Source organism: Nesoenas mayeri (assembly GCF_963082525.1).
Source record: "Nesoenas mayeri genome assembly, chromosome: 3".
In the NCBI taxonomy this organism is placed as follows: Eukaryota; Metazoa; Chordata; class Aves; order Columbiformes; family Columbidae; genus Nesoenas; species Nesoenas mayeri.
In genome coordinates, this window is record NC_137544.1 from 118,303,002 (window position 1) to 118,321,983 (window position 18,982).

Sequence of the window (18,982 nt, forward strand, 5' to 3'; positions counted from 1 at the left end):
CTAGGTTGATTTTACTAGATAATTTGGTTAAAGTATTTGATCTTTTCAATGCTATGTGCTATCAGCTGGTGTCGTTTGGAATTGACTAAAGGTTCTGTTACAATCACTAATCACTTTTTCCCTTCTGTGTTTTAAAAGTTCTATGGCCACGTTTTATATGAGACAGTTGTAAATATCAACAGATTTGATATGTACATATACTAATGCTTTTTAAGTTAATTGAAAATCAAGATAATTCTAGTATGTAGAGTGTTTTCAACAACTATTAATCCCCACACTTGGAATTTGAATTTAAAGCACTTAAATTATTTGGGACAGCTTGGAATATCAAGCGCCATTATTCTGAATTGGTTCCTTAATTTTGTGTTTGGGTTAGGAACTGGTTATCCTGTCCAATTCTTCTCTTAGTTCGGGTGCATGCTCTTTTTGCACACTTTTTGGTGACTTTTTACTTTCATAACTTACAGAAAAGTTAATTAAACTTACTGTAAGATTGAGAGAGAGGGGTTTGTAAAGCAGGCCATAAGATCTAAATATCTAAGATAAATCTAAGCATTATTTTTAATTATATGTAGGAATCTCTTGATGAAGTAACTATTAAAGATACCTTGGAAGGTGACAACATGTATACGTGTTCTCATTGCGGAAAGAAAGTGCGGGCTGAAAAAAGGTATGATTAAGAAGAAATACACATTCCTAGTGTTTCTTTTTAGTAAGTTACTGAATTTACTATTGGAATAAAAGCGATCGTTTAGTTGGAATAGGAATGTGGTTTCATTCAGTTCACTACTGTGTGGGCTTACGAGGATGTGGTCGCAGTGCAAATGAGCACATAGCTAAGAAATCACATTTCCAAAACAAAGAATATAAGGTATTTTAGTAAAAGATCACCTAGACGGTAAAATGTTGGTGACCTTTTTTTTAGTGTCACTAAAAGAAATTCATATAAATCAGTACGTTATGAAATCAGTTAGTTCTTCCCTTTTTAAAAGATCAAATTCTTTCAGAGGTTGTTCAGTACTCCTGTTATTCATCATGCAGGATAATTGCTCAGGTTTCGTACATAAGCCCAATTTCTTAATGCAAATGGATAGTTTTAAAACCTCATGGTCGTTTTTGTAGCTATTTAAATGGCATGGGTGAATGTAACCAACTTGAAAATCATGATCGTGAAGTTTATGAGATTTAATATATGTTCTGCATTGAAACTTGTCAGTTACAAGACAGTAACTCCATCTAATTGAGGGGATTTTCATTGTTAAATTCCTTCAGGACTCATTTTATGATACCATTTTAGAAAACTGCCATACAACTAAATTTGATGTTTCTTCCAAGGCACAATGATAGAGTGAATGGAATTGTTCACTAAGCTCAATTTGACCTTTCTGCTGCCAGTTAGACTGCCCTGCTCCAGGCCATGATGAGAACTGAATTTTATGTTCCTGTGACTTCACAACAGATTTCCAATTTTATGTTTGAAATAAATGTGTTTAAGATCTTTGAAAATACAATTCTACCTACTAAGCTTTTAAAAATCGTTATTATTTCTAATCCTGCAGGGCATGTTTTAAGAAACTACCTCGTATCTTAAGCTTCAACACAATGAGATATACATTTAATATGGTAACCATGATGAAGGAGAAAGTCAATACGCATTTTTCATTCCCTTTGCGTTTGGATATGACACCTTACACTGAAGATTTCCTCATGGGAAAAAATGACAGAAAAGAAGGTATGTGTCATAAAATGAATGCAACAGGCTTTGTCTCTTTCGTTTGTGTTTCACTTTTGTATACGCTACGTATCCAAACAATTTGTGATTTTCTTTTTAAGAAAATAAAATCAACCAGAAGTTTTATTCAGCCTTTATTCCCAAACTGACATGTTTTATTTGATATGGGAAAGCCAGCCATTTATTTCTGTTTTCATGTACTGTTCAATTGGAATTATCCTTAAATTCTTTTTTAAAGTAAGAGAGAAATTACAAATAGTTACCTATAGTTTGTCACTGGCCTATTTTGACTTTTTCAGGGTACTAGTGGCTGATGAACGGCCTTCATAAGTATGGTTTGCTAACTCGAATAACTTAGTTATTAGTCCTGATCCTTTCAGTAGTGATACTTTGCAAAAAAAGGCAGTAACTGTTTCCTGTCGTCATTGTGGAGCGTGGAAAAGAAACAAAAAAGTGCAACTACGGGAAATGCGTAGTATTGAAGTTCAGGTGTTGGGAAATAACTGATTAAATCTTCTAATAAATAATTTCAGGGTTTAAGGAAGATGGTGAATATTTGAAGGAAACTGAAAGTTACGAATACGATCTGATAGGAGTGACGGTTCATACAGGAACAGCGGATGGTGGCCATTACTACAGTTTTATCAGAGATATAGTCAATCCCCACGCTTACAAAAACAACAAATGGTGAGTCAAACAGAACAAAACTTGATAATTCCTTATGTTTAAGAAACTAAAATTTGTTGACTGTCAGATGCAGTTATATAGGAGATATGTGCTGTAGGTTCCATTCAAAAGCATTGGATGTTGGAATTTGGTAGGTGTAAGTATGTCATTTATTAGCATTCAGGTTTGTTGCAGCTGTAATAGTTGTGGAGCACCTTGGCCATGGGCAGCAGCAGAATGCTGTGCCAGCCTCATGTTCATTCATCAATAACACCATTTTATCTATAGAAATGAACAACCTTCTGGCATGTCAGCCACTCCTCCCAGCTTGGTGTCATCAGCAAACTTGCTGATAGTACATTCTATTCCCTCATCCAAATAATTGATTAATATATTGAATAATACAGGCCCCAGTACTGCCCCCTCAGGCACTGCACTAGGTACAGGCCTCAACTGGACTCTGCCCCATTGACCACGACTCTCTGGCTTCTTCCCTTCAGCCAGTTCACAGTCCACCTCACTACCCGATCATCCAGACCGCACTCCCTCAGTTTAGCTGTGAGGATGCTGTGGAAGACTGTGTCAAATGCTTTGCTCAAGTCAAGGCAGACCACGTCCACCGCTCTGCCATCATCCATCCACCTTGTTACGTCCTCATAAAAGTCAATGAGGTTGGTCAAGCACGACTTCCCCTTGGTGAAGCCATGTTGACTGCCCCTAATGACCCTCTTATCCCTGATATGCCTTGAGACGGCACCAAGGAGAAGTCGTTCCATCAGTTTTCCAGGGATGGAGGTGAGGCTGACTGGTCTATAGTTACCCAGGTCCTCCTCCTTGTCCTTTTTGAAGATTGGAGTGACATTTGCTTTCCTCCAGTCCTCAGGCACCTCTCCAGTTTCCCAAGACTTGGCAGAGATGATGGAGAGCGGTCCAGCAATGGCCTCAGCCAGCTCCCTCAGCACCTGCGGGTGCATCCCATCTGGACCCATGGATTTAGGGATGTCCAGATTGCCTGACTACTCCCTAACCCAGTCCTCATTAACCCAGGCAAACCCCTCCATTGTCCTGCCTTCCTCTGGGGCCTCAGCGGTACGGGGCTCCTCAGGACAGCCTCCGGCAGAGCAGACAAAGAATTCCTTCTTTTCAAAGATGAAAAAAAAGACAGGATCTTCTTATACAAGATTTCCTCTGTTCCAGTTCTCTGCAATAGCAAGCTGGATCATTTTTGCAGCAGTTCTCAGTCCCTGCTCCAAAGGGGATCCTTAGCGGTGTACCTACCATCTTCTCTGCGTCCTTCCAGTTTCACTTCTACTGTTACGTGGAACAATTTTCCTCTTCTTAATTTGGAGTTCCATTTCGCAGAGATTGAAAAAGAAAAGGCAAATCTTCTTGGCTGTGTTAAAACCTGATCTGTGCCAGAGTCGGGCTGGAAAAGTGAGGAAAATAATGTGTCTCTTGATCCAAAGAAAAAGCAAGAACTGTTGAAATGTTGGCTGCCTGCTCCTACTGAAAGTTGCTTCTGGGATCAGTGCTTAGTTACCTGAGATTCAAAGACGACGTTAGAAATTAATAGGAATACTTAAATCTGAAGGATCATACTAAGTGCTTGTTATGCTTAATTTGCCCTTAGAGACAAAGAGCAGTTGTTTCAAAAGCTGACTCTTTTACAGGTATCTTTTCAATGATGCTGAAGTAAAACCGTTTGATTCTGCCCAGCTTGCTTCAGAATGTTTTGGTGGAGAAATGACTGTAAGTTATGACTTTTATTTTTATCACATTCAACCATTACCGTATTTATTCTGAAGACTTTAATGAAGGATTCCAGAGTGTTCACCTTTGCTCTGCCACCTGTTGTGAACGCATATGAAACAGTTAGAAGCATTAGCTGGGTTTTATTAAACTTTGGACACCTTTGTTGTGCAGGTGATACTTTCTTGTCTTCATGTAGTAGATGTTCTTCCACCATCGATGTCTTCAAAGGTTCTCCCCTTGCTTTTGGGGGATTAAAGACTTGGCAAAGTGAGACTGTGCAAGCTGGTCATGCAAGTTTTTATTAATAGAGTCATTGTTCTACGCTTCATGTGGAACAGAAGTTAAGACAGTAAAGGAGAAGGGTCTTAATTTCTTCTGTGCTAACTATCATATTATTTAATATGTGAATATGAACCCAGATATTCTTATGTGGTTTTACAAGGCGTGTCAGAAGTATAATGGTGGTATTACTAATGAATCAAAATGAATTAGTGAAGTCTCCCTCCAAAGGAGAAATATTGCTTCACTATATCTGCTTTTTATCAGCTTATTATTTATTTACTTATAAAAAAGTGAGTATGCAACTAATTCAGGAATCCTTCACTTGGAAGGCTGTTTGCTTAGGCTTTTGACTGAAGGAATAATTACTTCAAGCTTTGGAAAAACTGGGTTTTTGGTCTTTGTGCCTTGTGTTGGAAATGTCCAGATTCTGGTCTGTGAACCTGTGACAGTCAAATCCTTTGTCACTGGTGACAGAACTGAACTAAAAACCTGTCAGATCTGTGTCCAACTGTGCTCTTGTTCAGCAGGAAACTTGGAGTTCTGATGTTAATAAGGGATTTTCAAGCTAATGGGTCTGCAGGCTTAAATAGTTTTGCTTGTTCCTTATATTGTAAGAAGATAAGATTGCTTAAGTTGATGTTTGTTTGCTTTCAGTTTGATATCAGCCTGAACATTTTTGCACAATATTAATACAAATAACTGTTGAACACTCCAATGTTCTCAGTTTATGCTTCAATTTATATTTTTTATAATTATAAATAATTATATCAAACACATTATTGATAATACAGCATCTTACTGAAACAGTCCTGTGAATAAGAAAAATCCTCTTGTCTGATAAAGAGAATATGCAGGAATAAAACAAAATATTCTTTTGTTTGCCAAATGGATAAAATATCTTTAGGTGCCTAAAAAGGTGTCAATGAGATGGATGAGACAGGAAATTACGTGAGATATAGTTCACGATATTGATTAGCAACTTGGAAAAATCAGAATAGGCCATTGTAGAAGACAAAAAGAAAGACGACTCGAGCAAGAAATAAGGTGTCAATGACCTCTCTGCAAATGTCATGGAATAGTTTACTTGTGCATTTATCTTAAACTGACAATAACCTGGCCATTAGAAAGGCCTGTAATTAATGGTTTCACTTTCTTTTTGGCAGACAAAAACTTACGATTCTGTTACCGATAAATTTATGGACTTCTCCTTTGAAAAGGTATTTCTCTTCCAAACACTTGTTATATGATTCTTTTTCTACTTTCATGATGTATCTCTCAAAGCAAAAATTATACAGATGTTTTTTTCTTCAAGACGCACAGTGCTTACATGCTGTTTTATAAACGGATGGAACCAGAGGAGGAAAATGGCAAAGACTACAAATTTGATGTTTCATCAGAATTGCTGGAGGTACAAGTTGATTTGTTTTAACGCGAATTTTAAGATACTGTAGAAAATCCTAAACAAATCATGAATCAGAATAAACGGAGGGAAGCAAATCAGTTTTAAGTCAATAAGATGACAATCCTTTCATTTAGCTGTCATCCTTAGAAGAATGTTTTTTGATGGGAAGTAAATTAAGATTTGCACTGTATGTAAATTGCAGATGTTTTCTCATTCTGTCCTGTGTTTTTAATTCAGATATCTGAACATTTCTGCTTCATATTTGTAAAAAATGGTAGGGCACTGTTTGTGGACAGTGGCAATATTATAGGAAATATTCTCATGAACCACCATCCTTTTCATCCTTCAGTTCTTCAACAGCTTCTTGCTTTGAGGGAGGACAGAATAAGAGGACAGTTCCAGCTGTTTGTTTGCATTTTTGCTAATGGGTTGTGAAATTCTAAGTGAAAGCAACATAAGATTGTGACTATTTGTGCCTATGATGGGGACCATAGGGTCAGAAAAGGATCCCTATAGTCACATAGTAACCCAGGTGTTAGTAAATGGGGTAGAGGAAACTAAAACCAGTAGCAGCTACATCTCCCTCATCTCCCCAGAGATGAGGGCAGTTCTTTGGGTACCTGACTATATAAAGATGCTATTTAAGCCATGTATGGTTTGAGGAATTGGAAAAGGCAGCGCACAGGAGCGGAGTATTTCACTAGGAGATATCTCCAGTATGGGATTTGGAAGACATTCTCCTTTTGATCACCTGAAAAGCCAGTTTTCCGTTCTCTGACCAAAGTATCGCTTTAGCGTCTGCCACATGTTAGGTTCTTAGCTTAAAAAGACCCTTCATCCCTAGCCAGCAAATCAGACCATGCCTTTTATCCCTCTCTGTCTTAAAAATAATAAGAGTTTTAAACCTTTAAACTATTTTTATGTGAAAAATGCTTCAAATGGATTTAGTCACAAACATCATTTTGGAGAGGAGAATGGGGACCTGGCATGAAATCCTTTCCTGGTTAATGATAAAGAGTCAAATCTCACTCTTAAAGAGTTTATCAAAAGTTTGCAGAGCACATTAGGTCAGAACTTCAACCTTTAGACATCCCTTGCTCAGCTGCTGGCAAGTCTAACATCACAATCACAACACTCCGTGTTTAGGGAGTGCTTTGTTTTCTTAAGCTACTACATTATCACACACATCAAAATATGGTCTTAAACTCTGGTTCTTTTTTAATGTGTTGGCCCAGCTGTGAGCAATGAAGTTGTAAAAATTAGATCAGAGAAAGAAGATTCTGAGCTCTGTTCTGCAGTCATATGGCAGGCAAAAGTAATATTCGCTGTAGTATGAACAAGACAACTTTGAGCCAATCCTTTAAAATAAAGAAAATGTTCCCAGAAGTACTTTTTCATAAGAAAATATTTTGGTTTTGTAGCCATGGCAAGCATTTAAATATTCTTAAAATCATGCTTATGTAGTGAAGTAAACTGCTTTCTTGTATCTGATGGTAGCATTTTTTCTTCAGTGGATATGGCATGATAACATGCAGTTTCTTCAAGACAAGAACATTTTTGAACATACATATTTTGGGTAAGTTTTTCTTAAAAAATGTAATATTAATGCTTCTTTTCTTCTTGCAGATTTTCATTATTTATTTTAATTAACAAATAAAATTACTGACTCTAGGTTTATGTGGCAGTTGTGTAGTAGCATCCCAAGCACGCTACCAGATCCCAAAGCGGTTTCCCTGATGACAGCAAAGGTAAGTACTTCAAAAGGATATCATGCTTATTTTAAGTTTTACCTTGCTTACACTTTTAATTCAGGCATTCTCTAATTAATGGTGCATTTTTTTTTCCAGTTAAGCACATCCTTTGTACTAGAGACATTTATTCATTCAAAGGAAAAGGTATTCCATTTACTTGTAAATTCTCATTAAGTAGCTGCATGAATAGAGTGAAAAGTACATCTGTGCTTTTTCATTTTCAAAGTGTGATTTTGAGTGTAATAAGTGCCACAGATGATAGAAATTGAGCATTCCTGGATGGTTTGGATATTAACAAGCACTTGCTAAAGTTTGGTGTAGAGGGGGTCGTTTACCACTGAGCAACAGTTGTACTCATGAAGTTTTAAGTTGCAAATACTAATATGCACAAGAAAGTTCTATTCTACCTGAAATATCTTTATTCTCTGTCAGTTTTTACTTCTTTCTCATCTGTGGTGGCATAATGCAACTCATTCTAGATTGTCTGACATTAGTTAGAATGTGTAATTAGGGGTAATGGAACAATTAGTCCAAATGTGTGGGTACTACTTGCATTAGTCTCAATGCATGTACTGCTGGTTTTGTGTAGGTGCAACATATTAGTACTTGATACAGCATTTAGCATTTGTAACTATAATCTTAAGATTCAGTGTTCTAACTGACCTTTTAGAAATGTGTAAGTTGCAATTTAGTATTTTAAATTATGGTTTTTTTCTATATTTCTTTTTACAGCCTACAATGCTTCAGTGGATTGAACTGTTAACAAAACAGTTTAATAACAGTCAGGCAGCTTGTGAAGTAAGTGACTTAGGAACTCAGCAAAGTACAAACCAACTTTCTATATATTGTTTAACTTTCCTGGAGGTTCGTATCCCTGGAATATTTTGGACTATGAAGTACTGTATTTGGCATATTTGTGCACTATGAGATGAATTTCAGCCTCTCTGAATACTGCAGGTTCTGGGGAATGACTTGATTTTTATTTTTAGAAGGCTGTGGTGAGACCACAGGCCAAAATCGTGTTGTCACTAGAAGAGACGACACCCGGTGTCACAACCTCTTTATTTATTACATAGGGATTTGTGTAATTAAGAGGTGCTTTGAATGAAATCACGGAAGGGAAAGAAGAAGAAGGGAAAAATGGAGGAATAGTTTTTTACGTAAAATTTTTCAGGATGCTGCGTGAAGAGAGTCTGGGATAAAATGAGGAGGGACTGGGAAACCATAGACATAATAGTTCACTGTGGTGTTAGTGAAAACCATTTCTGAGATACTGCAAGAAACGTTGTGATAGACTTTCTGTGATAGTTTGAATGTACAAGGACTGCAGTCTATACTGTACCCTGCATTAGACCTTATTCAGTACAAATTAATTAAATTCATTGTTCTATTATAAATTTATTCTAGGATGTTAAATTCTTATGTGACATTCAGTATTTGAGTGATACAGTTTTGTTCATATGGTGCAGTTCTGAGATGCTTTAAATGAGTCAAGATGTTTAATATAGTAAAAAATATTTGGGTACAATTAAAAGAAACAACAACTTGGATTATTTAATTTAAACTCTTTTGTTGTGTCAGAATATTCAACTGTATTATTTGCTGAGTCTTAACTTTGAATTAATCATTCTCTTGTTACGTATATACATTTTCTGTCTCAGGAGGTAGAAAAGCTTTTGCACGTGTTAAAATGCAAACGGGATGTAATTCAGGAGTTGCATTCTTGTTTAAGCCTCTCCCTATTCTACAAGATTATTCAGTTTAAATTCTGTTGGCATCACTTTTCAAGATAACCATGTCCTTCCAGATAGCTGAATAATGACATGCAGAACACGGGGATAAGAAGATACTGGATATAAATGATTGTTGATGTTTGCTGCTGTTGATCTTTATTCCTTTCTTCTCATGCACAGAAGACATGTATATTTCCCTTGGATTAATACTTTCTCATTGCTTAATAATAGTAACATCAGTTTCTCTTCAGACTTAAATATCATGCAAAAAGAAGATTGGATTAGAACAAGTTTGGAACAAAACTAACAAAGTATGTATCTTCTGCAGTGGTTTTTGGATCGTATGGCTGATGATGATTGGTGGCCAATGCAGATTCTAATAAAGTGTCCCAATCAGATTGTGAGACAGGTAAGAAAAAAATGTTCCTTTTAAAGTCAAGTGACTACTTGACCCATGAATACAAATGGACTATTACGACACATAGAGTGATTCTGGAAGTTTTTATTAATACCTCTAATGATCTTATTCTTTCCCATTCCTGCATATGATTTAGAGAAATTATTTGGCCATGGGAGCACCATTGTTGTTTGAAACAAAATCAGTGTGACTCTAGTGCCGCAGTTGTACAGTTATGTCACAATAGATAGGAGTTAAGGTTTCTACAGCTCCCACATGATCTCTACAAATTTGAACACTTACATTAGAAAAGAATAAATTATGTACATTCAGTACTCCTGATGGAAAGCTTCATTTCTAAACTTCTGCCTTTGGATTTTATAGATTTAATTTTATAACGTTATGCCACAAGTTTTTTAATACCCTTTTCTGGAAATGTGTAAAATTGGAAAAAACCTTACATTAGCAGCATTTGGATATTCACAGATACGAACACTACTCGTAATTTCACTGATATCTTCTTTGCAAGTCTTTTAGGTAAAAACATGAGCAATTGCTTTATCTCACCTGAACCCTTCAATTGGTTTAACTTTTCCAATTATTGAAGTAATATTTATATATAGAACCATATGAGTGTCTGTATGCAACCAATTATTAAAGGAATATATTTAATGGGAGGACTCTATGCAGGCTCTCGGGCAAAGCTCTCATCCTTGATGAATGTTTTATCAATTAAAAATGACCAGAAGGAATTTCCTTAAAATTTTCACATAAATTCTTGTAGCCAGATTGCCAGAAATATCTAAACACTTCTGGAAACAGAGACAGAAGAACGAATGATTGTGAGTGACAGTCGTAAGTCATGTTTCAGTAGTGTACAGTGCACACCAATATTAAAAACTGTGTTCAGAGTCCCTGCATAAGATGTTTATAAAACCCCAGTTCGACTATTTTGTTAAAATACGATGTGTCAATACCCTAATAAAGAGAACGTGGGTGTCTCAGTTTTTAATTGAGCCACATAGACCTGGTAGTAGTACTTGGAGACAGAATATTCTTTGCTCAGAAAATACCTGTTGACATGTATATGAAAGAAGGAACACGTGGAGTTCATGTGCTTGTGCGTTTGCAGATGTTCCAGCGCTTGTGTATCCACGTGATCCAGAGACTGCGGCCGGTGCACGCGCATCTCTATCTGCAGCCAGGAATGGAAGACTGGTAAAATAATAACACCTAGAACTGCTAGTTATTCCGCGCATTACAGCAACCGCTTTTGTTTAATGAATTGTTCAAAATGGTCTTGTAAACCTGAACCGGTACTGCTTTAATTACTCTTTATTATTCTACCCAAAATGGTCTCATTTATTAAAAAATATTATTGTGGTTGGAAAAGCCGGTGTCTAAAGATACATTGTTTAAAACACTTGTTCCCATACGCTAGATTTTCCGCGTAGTCTTTCTTTTCATATGCTGCAAGTGTAAATCTCACTAGTTAATACCTGAGAATCCGATTGCAAATTGAATCCAGGGGCATATAGGTGCAAGTTTTAATTTGTAAGCCAGGAAGAGAGGTTGGAGATGAGAGTCTAGTCTTGTGTCATATCGCTACATCACAGGTTTTGTCAGGGTAGAAAAAACAAACAAACAAACTTTGGATTCGGTTTTATTTTGGCGATAATCAAGAAGACTGTCCCTTTGTCTGCAATTATGAAATATTTATTCTTTTCGATATATAATTGAAGAGAAGAAGGAAGTGTTTTTTCTTTCATCTCTAGGTTAAGCTTGTGATCCTGATAATAACTTCTTTCCAGAGCAATAATGGCAGAGTTTGTAACGCTGCCTGGCTTTAAGGCCTGTTGTTACCTAGGCATCCTCAGCCTAAAAGTGTTAAGAGAGCTGAGTATCACAGTAGGACGGAGTAGAAAACTGTCGGTTTTTCTGAATTATTTTTTAGACAGGTTCAAAATGACAACGTCCCACTTATTGTGCGAAATATCTAAATTGACTTTTGTTCTCAGTTCGGATGACATGGATGGTCCCGTGGAAGACATCGGCAGCCGCTCCTGCGTAACGCGCTTCGTGAAGACCCTCTTGTCCATTATGGAGCACGGTGTGAAGCCTCACAGCAAACATCTCACGGAATACTTTGCCTTTCTTTATGAATTTGCCAAAATGGGAGAAGAGGAGGTGAGTATAAGCTTGTTGCTTTGGGAATTAGCTATGTATATGCATGTACGTATATTTAAGTAATTGAATCTCTGCGTATTTCAGAGCCAGTTCTTGCTTTCGCTACAAGCCATATCTACAATGGTCCATTTCTACATGGGAACTAAAGGACCTGAAAATGTAAGTTCAGATCTCTTGTATAACAAGAACTCATCTTTCCTGTTTTACATATATGATTATTAGTGCTCTGTCTCTTGAACTGTCTTTCAGCTCTTCAATTAAAAGCACATACAATTTTTTTCAGTGTTTGAGTGTGATATTTTTTAAATATGCTAAATTGGCTGTTTCTGTTTAGTTCAGCAATAGATATTAAGTAGAACCAATTAAAGTTGCTCTTATGCTATTAATGGTAACAATTGGTTCCATTGTCCTATTGGTCAACTTCAGCTTTTCAATTTACTTGCTTTTTTAGTAACTAGACCACCATATCAGGCTATGTAGCGACTTCAACCAGCCTGGCTTTTATATTTGTAAATACAATTCAAAATGAGTGCTTCAACATGAAATTCAAGTAATTAGATATTCACCTGGTTTGATTCACACAAGTTTATGAAGTTATTTTCAATAAAAGGACAGAATATATTGCAAGATCACGCACAGGCTGCTTGAAATTAAGGCTCAAAATGTCCCCACTGAAGCTCTCTTGTTTTCCTTCAGCCACAGGTTGAAGTGCTTTCTGAGGAAGAAGGGGAGGAAGAGGAAGAGGAGGAAGATATACTGTCTTTAGCAGAAGAAAAATACAGGCCTGCTGCGCTTGAAAAGATGATTGCCCTGATTGCTCTGCTAGTTGAGCAGTCTCGCTCAGAAAGGCAAGAGCTTCTGAAAAACCAAAGTAAATTCCAATCTAAGCTAGTTGAGAAAGGAATTAGAGATTTTATGGGTTTGGGGATGTTTTTGGTGTGCTTTTTTAACAGCATAAATGAGCTTCTCTATGGGTCTATTGTATTTCTAACCATTTAAAAGATAAATGTTTTGTCACTGACCGAATAAGACTCAGGATAAATCCTTGAGCACAGTCAGTTGCTCACGTTTGGATTTCTCTTTTTATTTGGTCTAAGTACAAAATATTTATTATTTCTGTGCACTTTTATGTCAATACCTTTATCTTCTCTTGTGTATTGTGATACCGAAGAATGTAAACTAACAGTCCTGTATTTCTCCTTAACCTTAATAATCTGTGAAGTAAAATGACAAAGGCTTTTTCTATTTTAGGCATTTGACTTTGTCACAAAACGACATGGCAGCATTAACAGGAGGAAAGGTAATTCATTTAAATATGTCTGTGTAGGCCTCAAAAACAGTGCACGTGTGTAATTGTAGACAGTGTACTAATAGCTTCTCGTTTTTGCAGGGTTTTCCTTTTTTGTTTCAACATATCCGTGATGGCATCAACATCAGGCAAACTTGCAATCTCATCTTCAGTCTGTGTCGGTACAATAATCGACTCGCAGAACATGTAAGTTTCAGGCGCTATAGCTACTTCTTGAAAATCTTCTCTAGGGAGTGTAATGGGGTGATTTTTCTTATTGTAACTGAAAAACCACAAGTCTAAGGGAGTTTTGTTTGGTTTGTTTTTCAGATTGTGTCCATGCTTTTCACATCTATAGCAAAGTTGACTCCTGAGGTACGTAAGCATATACTACCTGTATATTCAATAATTTGTATTGATAGTTTTCTGGTTTAAATTGCTTCAATAATCCTTTGCTACTCCAAAATCTTGCATGGAGGATGATCCATGGAAGTTTTTGTGACATTAAGCTAAGTCTAGCTGCACTGTACATTAAGCTTTGTAAAGCAAGAAATCCAGTATGCAGTTTAAGGTGAAATTTTAATTCAATGCCAAATAACCTATTTCTGGATCCTCCATCTATATGAATTTAAAAACATGGTAACAATGAAATGTGTGTCCTAGAATTAGTGGAGATACGTAATGAGTGTCTGGTTGTTCAAGTTTTGGGGCACTATTTTGCAGCTCTGTGCTTGGAAACACATTTTTCAATCAGAATAACAAAAATACGGAGAGTTCCAAATGGATTCCACATGAAAAACTTCTACTAAACTGGTCCTCTTTAGTATGATTGTCTTGGCTTGCACTAGCTGTAAAAAATGGCTTAATTCTACTGTATCCACATATGGGTAAAGTAGAATTAAGGTGTGTATATATATGGATTATTTACAGATTAAATAATAATTAAAAATAAGTGTTCATGTCAAAAGTTCATAGAAATGTATTTTTATGCAAATGTTTGGGTCTTTTTCTAAAGTCTCTAAAAAATTAGTGGAAGAAATGAAATAGATCAAAATGGATGGTTTTATTTTTACACGTTGCAGGCAGCCAATCCTTTTTTCAAACTGCTGACCATGCTGATGGAGTTTGCTGGTGGACCTCCAGGAATGCCGCCCTTCGCTTCTTACATCCTGCAGAGGATATGGGAGGTACGGCACGGCAGAGACAGCAGAACCTACATTATCTTGCTCTTATTCATCCGTTTATGTCTCTGAAAAGGTTTTACATGTCATTGTCATCCTGGCTGCATCAATTCATGATTGGTTTGTGACCATTCCTCTTCCAAATAGCAACAGCTAATAGACATTTAAAAGTTCTGCTCTTTAATGTTATTCTAAAGGCGTTCTGGTTAGCTGGTATTTCAGTTAAACTTTAAATCTCAGCTTAATGAGAAATTAATTGATTCATAATAAGAGTCTAGAACACTTCTTCGAGGCAAATTCCACTTATTTTTCTCAGTTCTCCTGTTGCAAGGACTATAAAATTTTCAAGTCCCATCCTTTGTTAGTTTGTGGGGGTTTTGTTCTTTGAATGTTGGTTTGATGCTTTTTGTAAAATACTTATTAACTTTTTTTAACCCATAGTGTTAAATTGAGTGCTGTCTGTGGTGCGGCACCATTCTTGCTTGCATTTCTAAAGCAAGAAGAGACCTTTTAACCAAGTTCACACAGGGGTAAATTTATTGAGCTGAGAAATACATTGGGAATTGAAGCTTTCGCTCCAACTAGCTGCTCTTTGAGTTCCCAGCGCAATTTACTGTCAGTTTTTCTGTCTGAGAACAACATGTCCCACCTGATGAGTGCCCAGGACAAGTTGTTGAATGTTCATTCCCTTTAATACTCTTTAAAAACCTTTGTAGAAGGCTTTTTCTGTGCAGAAAAACACAAGCCTTACCTTACCCACAGAGGTCTAGAGGTATAAACTCTGTCGGCAAGGGCGAGAGGCCCAGCGGTTCATGCACAGACAGGCAGATTCAGGGTGTAGAACCTACTTTTGCAGCCGCTCCTGTTTCTAGAAGCGATTGAGCAATGAAGACAGTGAACAATGATAGTCTCCGTCTTGGAGCTCCCCTCCAGCTATTACAAAGGAAACTTGACAGATCAATTTGTCATTTCTAAAAAACAGGAGGAGATTGTTCTTAACACATTTATTTTTAAATGGAGTTTAAAGTTTTCTAAGGAGACTTTTGGTCCTGTCAGCTGCTCACGTTCTTCAGGTGGATTAGGGTAGTTAGGAACAGCGGCAGCAGTTCAGACACTGCCTGTGGTTCCTTACACAGAGTCCTTTTCCCTTTCTCAGCACCTGGACCTCAAGGTAAAAAGAAAACAGCTTTTAAAAACTATCAAATGGGCGAACTACATTTATTGGCCTTATAACATGTCAACAAATTTTTAACTACACAGAACCAGAAGGGCACAGGAAGCTGCATTTTCTCCTTAGGAGCTTTTAGGCTTCGATGACGGTACAACAGCCTCCACAGGCTTTTTCTTACCTTGGGAAAGCACGAGCAGATGAATTTTTTTCCTTGAAAGTGAATATTCATAAAAAACATAATAGCTACCCTCAGCATGAAGTTATAGGAAGATACTTGCATGCCCTTATGTTCTTTTGATACAACTTGTATAAAAATACTGATTCAGTGTTATTTTGTGTTAACTATTAAAAAGAAAAGTATTTGTTTATAAAGATCGCTCAGTTTTGTAAGTCCTTAATATTTCAACGCTGAAGTATCTCAGAAAGTGCAGAAGAGATCTGTGGAGTGACCTCCTGGACTTAGGCTGAACTTTGCAAAGCTCTGAACAAGATTCAGAAGCACAAACCAGGGAATTGTTAATATGGGTTTTCATTGTCTGCCAGAGCCACCTCAGGCTTGTAGGTGCTTTGATAGCCCTGTGTGATTTTGAAACATTATTTTGAAAGTCTTAATAACTCTTTTTAGTTGTGGGTTTGTTTGGTTTTTAATACAATCAGTGCATAGAACCAAGGTTGACGTATTCTTTGATTTTTCCGCTATTTCAGGTCATCGAGTACAACCCATCCCAGTGCCTGGACTGGCTGGCTGTGCAAACACCTCGAAACAAACTGGCTCACAGCTGGGTGCTGCAAAATATGGAGAACTGGGTTGAACGTTTTCTTCTGGCGCACAACTATCCTAGAGTGAGAACTTGTAAGTTAATTTCAATGGAAGGAAGTTGTTCTTCTGCTGTAGCGAGTGACTGTGCATGGGGGTATTCCTGACAGAAATTAAATACGTGCTCTTGTGCTTGTCTTTTCTTCCTTTTCCAGTTGGTTTAGGGTTGCCATATTTTAAAATATTAGTACAACTGTGGTGGTGCCTCATCAAGATATGCTACCTGGTTTTGATTAAAACTATGTTTTGATTTTGTAACTTGAATGATATATCAGTAGGTTCTTTACCTTATGTGGTTAATCTGCAAGATCCAGGAAAACCCAAAGAAGAAGCAAATAATTCAAGAGGTTCTCCATAGTTTCCATCATGTAGTTGTACTGTGAGAAGCCCATGTTCGTCTTTCACTCATCACAGAGTCATTGTTACTTGAGTCCTTTGGACTTGTGGATCAAGGAGAAGCCGCCTGTTTCTCCCTAGCTGTCCCAGGCCATTGCCAAGGTCACACACACTTGCACCCTATCCTTGTCTAAATGTTTATATAAATGAGGTTCCACAGTAAGAGGCCACACTGAACCTTCATACAGTGTCTGTGGCTGAGGGAAGTGTGGCAACTGGAGGTGCAGCTTTGCAGCGAACTCTGGTTGGGAACATCTCGAAGAGATGATGACGTCTTGATCAAGCCCTACGTGATTTATTCATAGAAAACATCTGGGTTTGTTTCTGTGTCGGGATGCGTTGTGTTAGAACCAAGCAGCAGACAGGGATGCAGGGTGAAGAGGCCTGAAAGCAAATCTCAACACCACTTTTTACGTATTTGTGCTGGTCTTACCCACTCTGATTTTTCTCTAGTGTGAATATAGTAAAACCAGATGCTGTAAAATGCTTTGAAATCTGTAAACGGAACACACAATGTTATTTAACTTCTGATTAAATGACTGTTAAGCCTGTGTGTCACTTTCAGCAGTGTAACAAACTTGTTTTTATTTGAAGCCGCAGCCTATCTCTTGGTGTCGCTTATTCCAAGCAATTCCTTCCGTCAGATGTTCCGATCGACCCGCTCTTTGCACATCCCCACGCGCGATCTGCCTCTCAGCCCAGACACCACAGTAGTTCTTCACCAAGTCTACAATGTCCTCCTTGGCCTTCTTTCCAGAGCTAAGCTGTATGTTGATGCTGCTGTTCACGGCACCACAAAACTTGTGCCATACTTCAGTTTCATGACGTACTGTTTGATCTCAAAAACTGAGAAACTCATGTTTTCTACTTACTTCATGGACTTATGGAACCTTTTCCAGCCTAAACTTTCTGAGCCGGCTATCGCCACCAACCACAACAAACAGGCTTTGCTCTCTTTTTGGTACAACGTCTGCGTCGACTGTCCAGAGAACGTGCGCCTTATTGTACAGAACCCCGTGGTGACGAAGAACATTGCCTTCAATTACATCCTGGCAGACCATGACGATCAGGACGTGGTGCTCTTCAACCGCGGGATGCTGCCGGCCTACTACGGCATCCTGCGGCTCTGCTGCGAGCAGTCCCCGGCCTTCACCAGGCAGCTGGCTTCTCACCAGAACATCCAGTGGGCCTTCAAGAACCTCACGCCACACGCCAGTCAGTACCCAGGAGTAAGTAGATCGATACCAAAAAATACCGTTTCATTGTGTTTCCCCCTTACTGAATGTCTCTCTTAATGGAAAAGACCTTTAACCCAAGCCCACCTCTAAGCCACGTCCCTAAGAACCTCATCTCCACATCTTTTAAAGCCCTCCAGGGATGGTGACTCCACCGCTGCCCTGGGCATTTCCCCTCGGAGGTCTCATTCCACTATCTTTAGAGTTTCCTTAAGGAAAGCCAGGAGGTTTGGTCGTGTGGATCAGGATTTCAGATCCTTTTGTATTTCTATGTATACGTGGCAAGGAGCTGTGCTGTTAGGAAGCATCAAAACATCCATTTAAGATTCAGATATTCTCAAATATCTGTGTCCTAATCCGCCCAATAAATAGTAAAGGCTAAAAGCAAAACCACGTTCAAGATAGTTGAGAAATATCCACAGTTTCTATGTCAGAATTCCAGGTTTTAACAACTGTTTAGTTTGCATTATTTAAGGTTGAAGTTATAACTTCTTGTAATGATTAAAAACTTATTCCTATCTAAATTTGCTTACATGAGTTTGTTCTATGTGTTGCTTAGTACAAGTAAGACACAGTAAGTAATACAAATAAGCTCTAAACCATAACATACTGAGACAAATCTAATCCAATTCTTTTGTGTGTTTTAGGCAGTAGAAGAGCTGTTTAACCTCATGCAACTGTTTGTAGCTCAGAGACCAGACATGAGAGAGGAGGAGATAGAAGACATAAAGCAATTTAAGAAAACAACCATAAGCTGTTACCTGCGCTGCTTGGACGGACGCTCTTGTTGGACAACGTTAATAAGGTACGTGAGTGCTGAAGTTGTAGTGGGATAATAGAATCCTGTTGGTATTTTGCCTAATGCAAAGTACCATAAAAATTAGTGTTGTTATTTTGATGCTGTTTTTGAAAAAGTTTTGGGGATCCTTTAATTCAGAAGCAGACAGAAAGTTTCAATTATAACTTTTCTTGCCAAAATCCATTGTTTCTGG

General features: G+C 37.7%; 1 protein-coding gene across 1 annotated transcript in view; it reads left to right on the forward strand.

The window, feature by feature from the left end:
* The window catches only part of USP34 (ubiquitin specific peptidase 34), a 122,672-nt gene that overhangs the window by 88,146 nt on the left and 15,544 nt on the right, over positions 1 to 18,982 (forward strand). The window contains exons 49-70 of the mRNA XM_080341322.1: positions 576 to 670; positions 1,560 to 1,732; positions 2,266 to 2,419; positions 4,069 to 4,147; positions 5,596 to 5,649; positions 5,745 to 5,840; positions 7,346 to 7,410; positions 7,507 to 7,582; positions 7,682 to 7,729; positions 8,318 to 8,383; positions 9,647 to 9,727; positions 10,848 to 10,933; positions 11,734 to 11,902; positions 11,987 to 12,061; positions 12,599 to 12,750; positions 13,154 to 13,202; positions 13,293 to 13,397; positions 13,521 to 13,565; positions 14,273 to 14,377; positions 16,248 to 16,395; positions 17,350 to 17,984; positions 18,638 to 18,795. Of these exons, the coding sequence (XP_080197448.1) occupies positions 576 to 670; positions 1,560 to 1,732; positions 2,266 to 2,419; positions 4,069 to 4,147; positions 5,596 to 5,649; positions 5,745 to 5,840; positions 7,346 to 7,410; positions 7,507 to 7,582; positions 7,682 to 7,729; positions 8,318 to 8,383; positions 9,647 to 9,727; positions 10,848 to 10,933; positions 11,734 to 11,902; positions 11,987 to 12,061; positions 12,599 to 12,750; positions 13,154 to 13,202; positions 13,293 to 13,397; positions 13,521 to 13,565; positions 14,273 to 14,377; positions 16,248 to 16,395; positions 17,350 to 17,984; positions 18,638 to 18,795 (2,714 nt within the window). The remainder of the gene's footprint in view (positions 1 to 575; positions 671 to 1,559; positions 1,733 to 2,265; positions 2,420 to 4,068; positions 4,148 to 5,595; positions 5,650 to 5,744; positions 5,841 to 7,345; positions 7,411 to 7,506; positions 7,583 to 7,681; positions 7,730 to 8,317; positions 8,384 to 9,646; positions 9,728 to 10,847; positions 10,934 to 11,733; positions 11,903 to 11,986; positions 12,062 to 12,598; positions 12,751 to 13,153; positions 13,203 to 13,292; positions 13,398 to 13,520; positions 13,566 to 14,272; positions 14,378 to 16,247; positions 16,396 to 17,349; positions 17,985 to 18,637; positions 18,796 to 18,982) is intronic.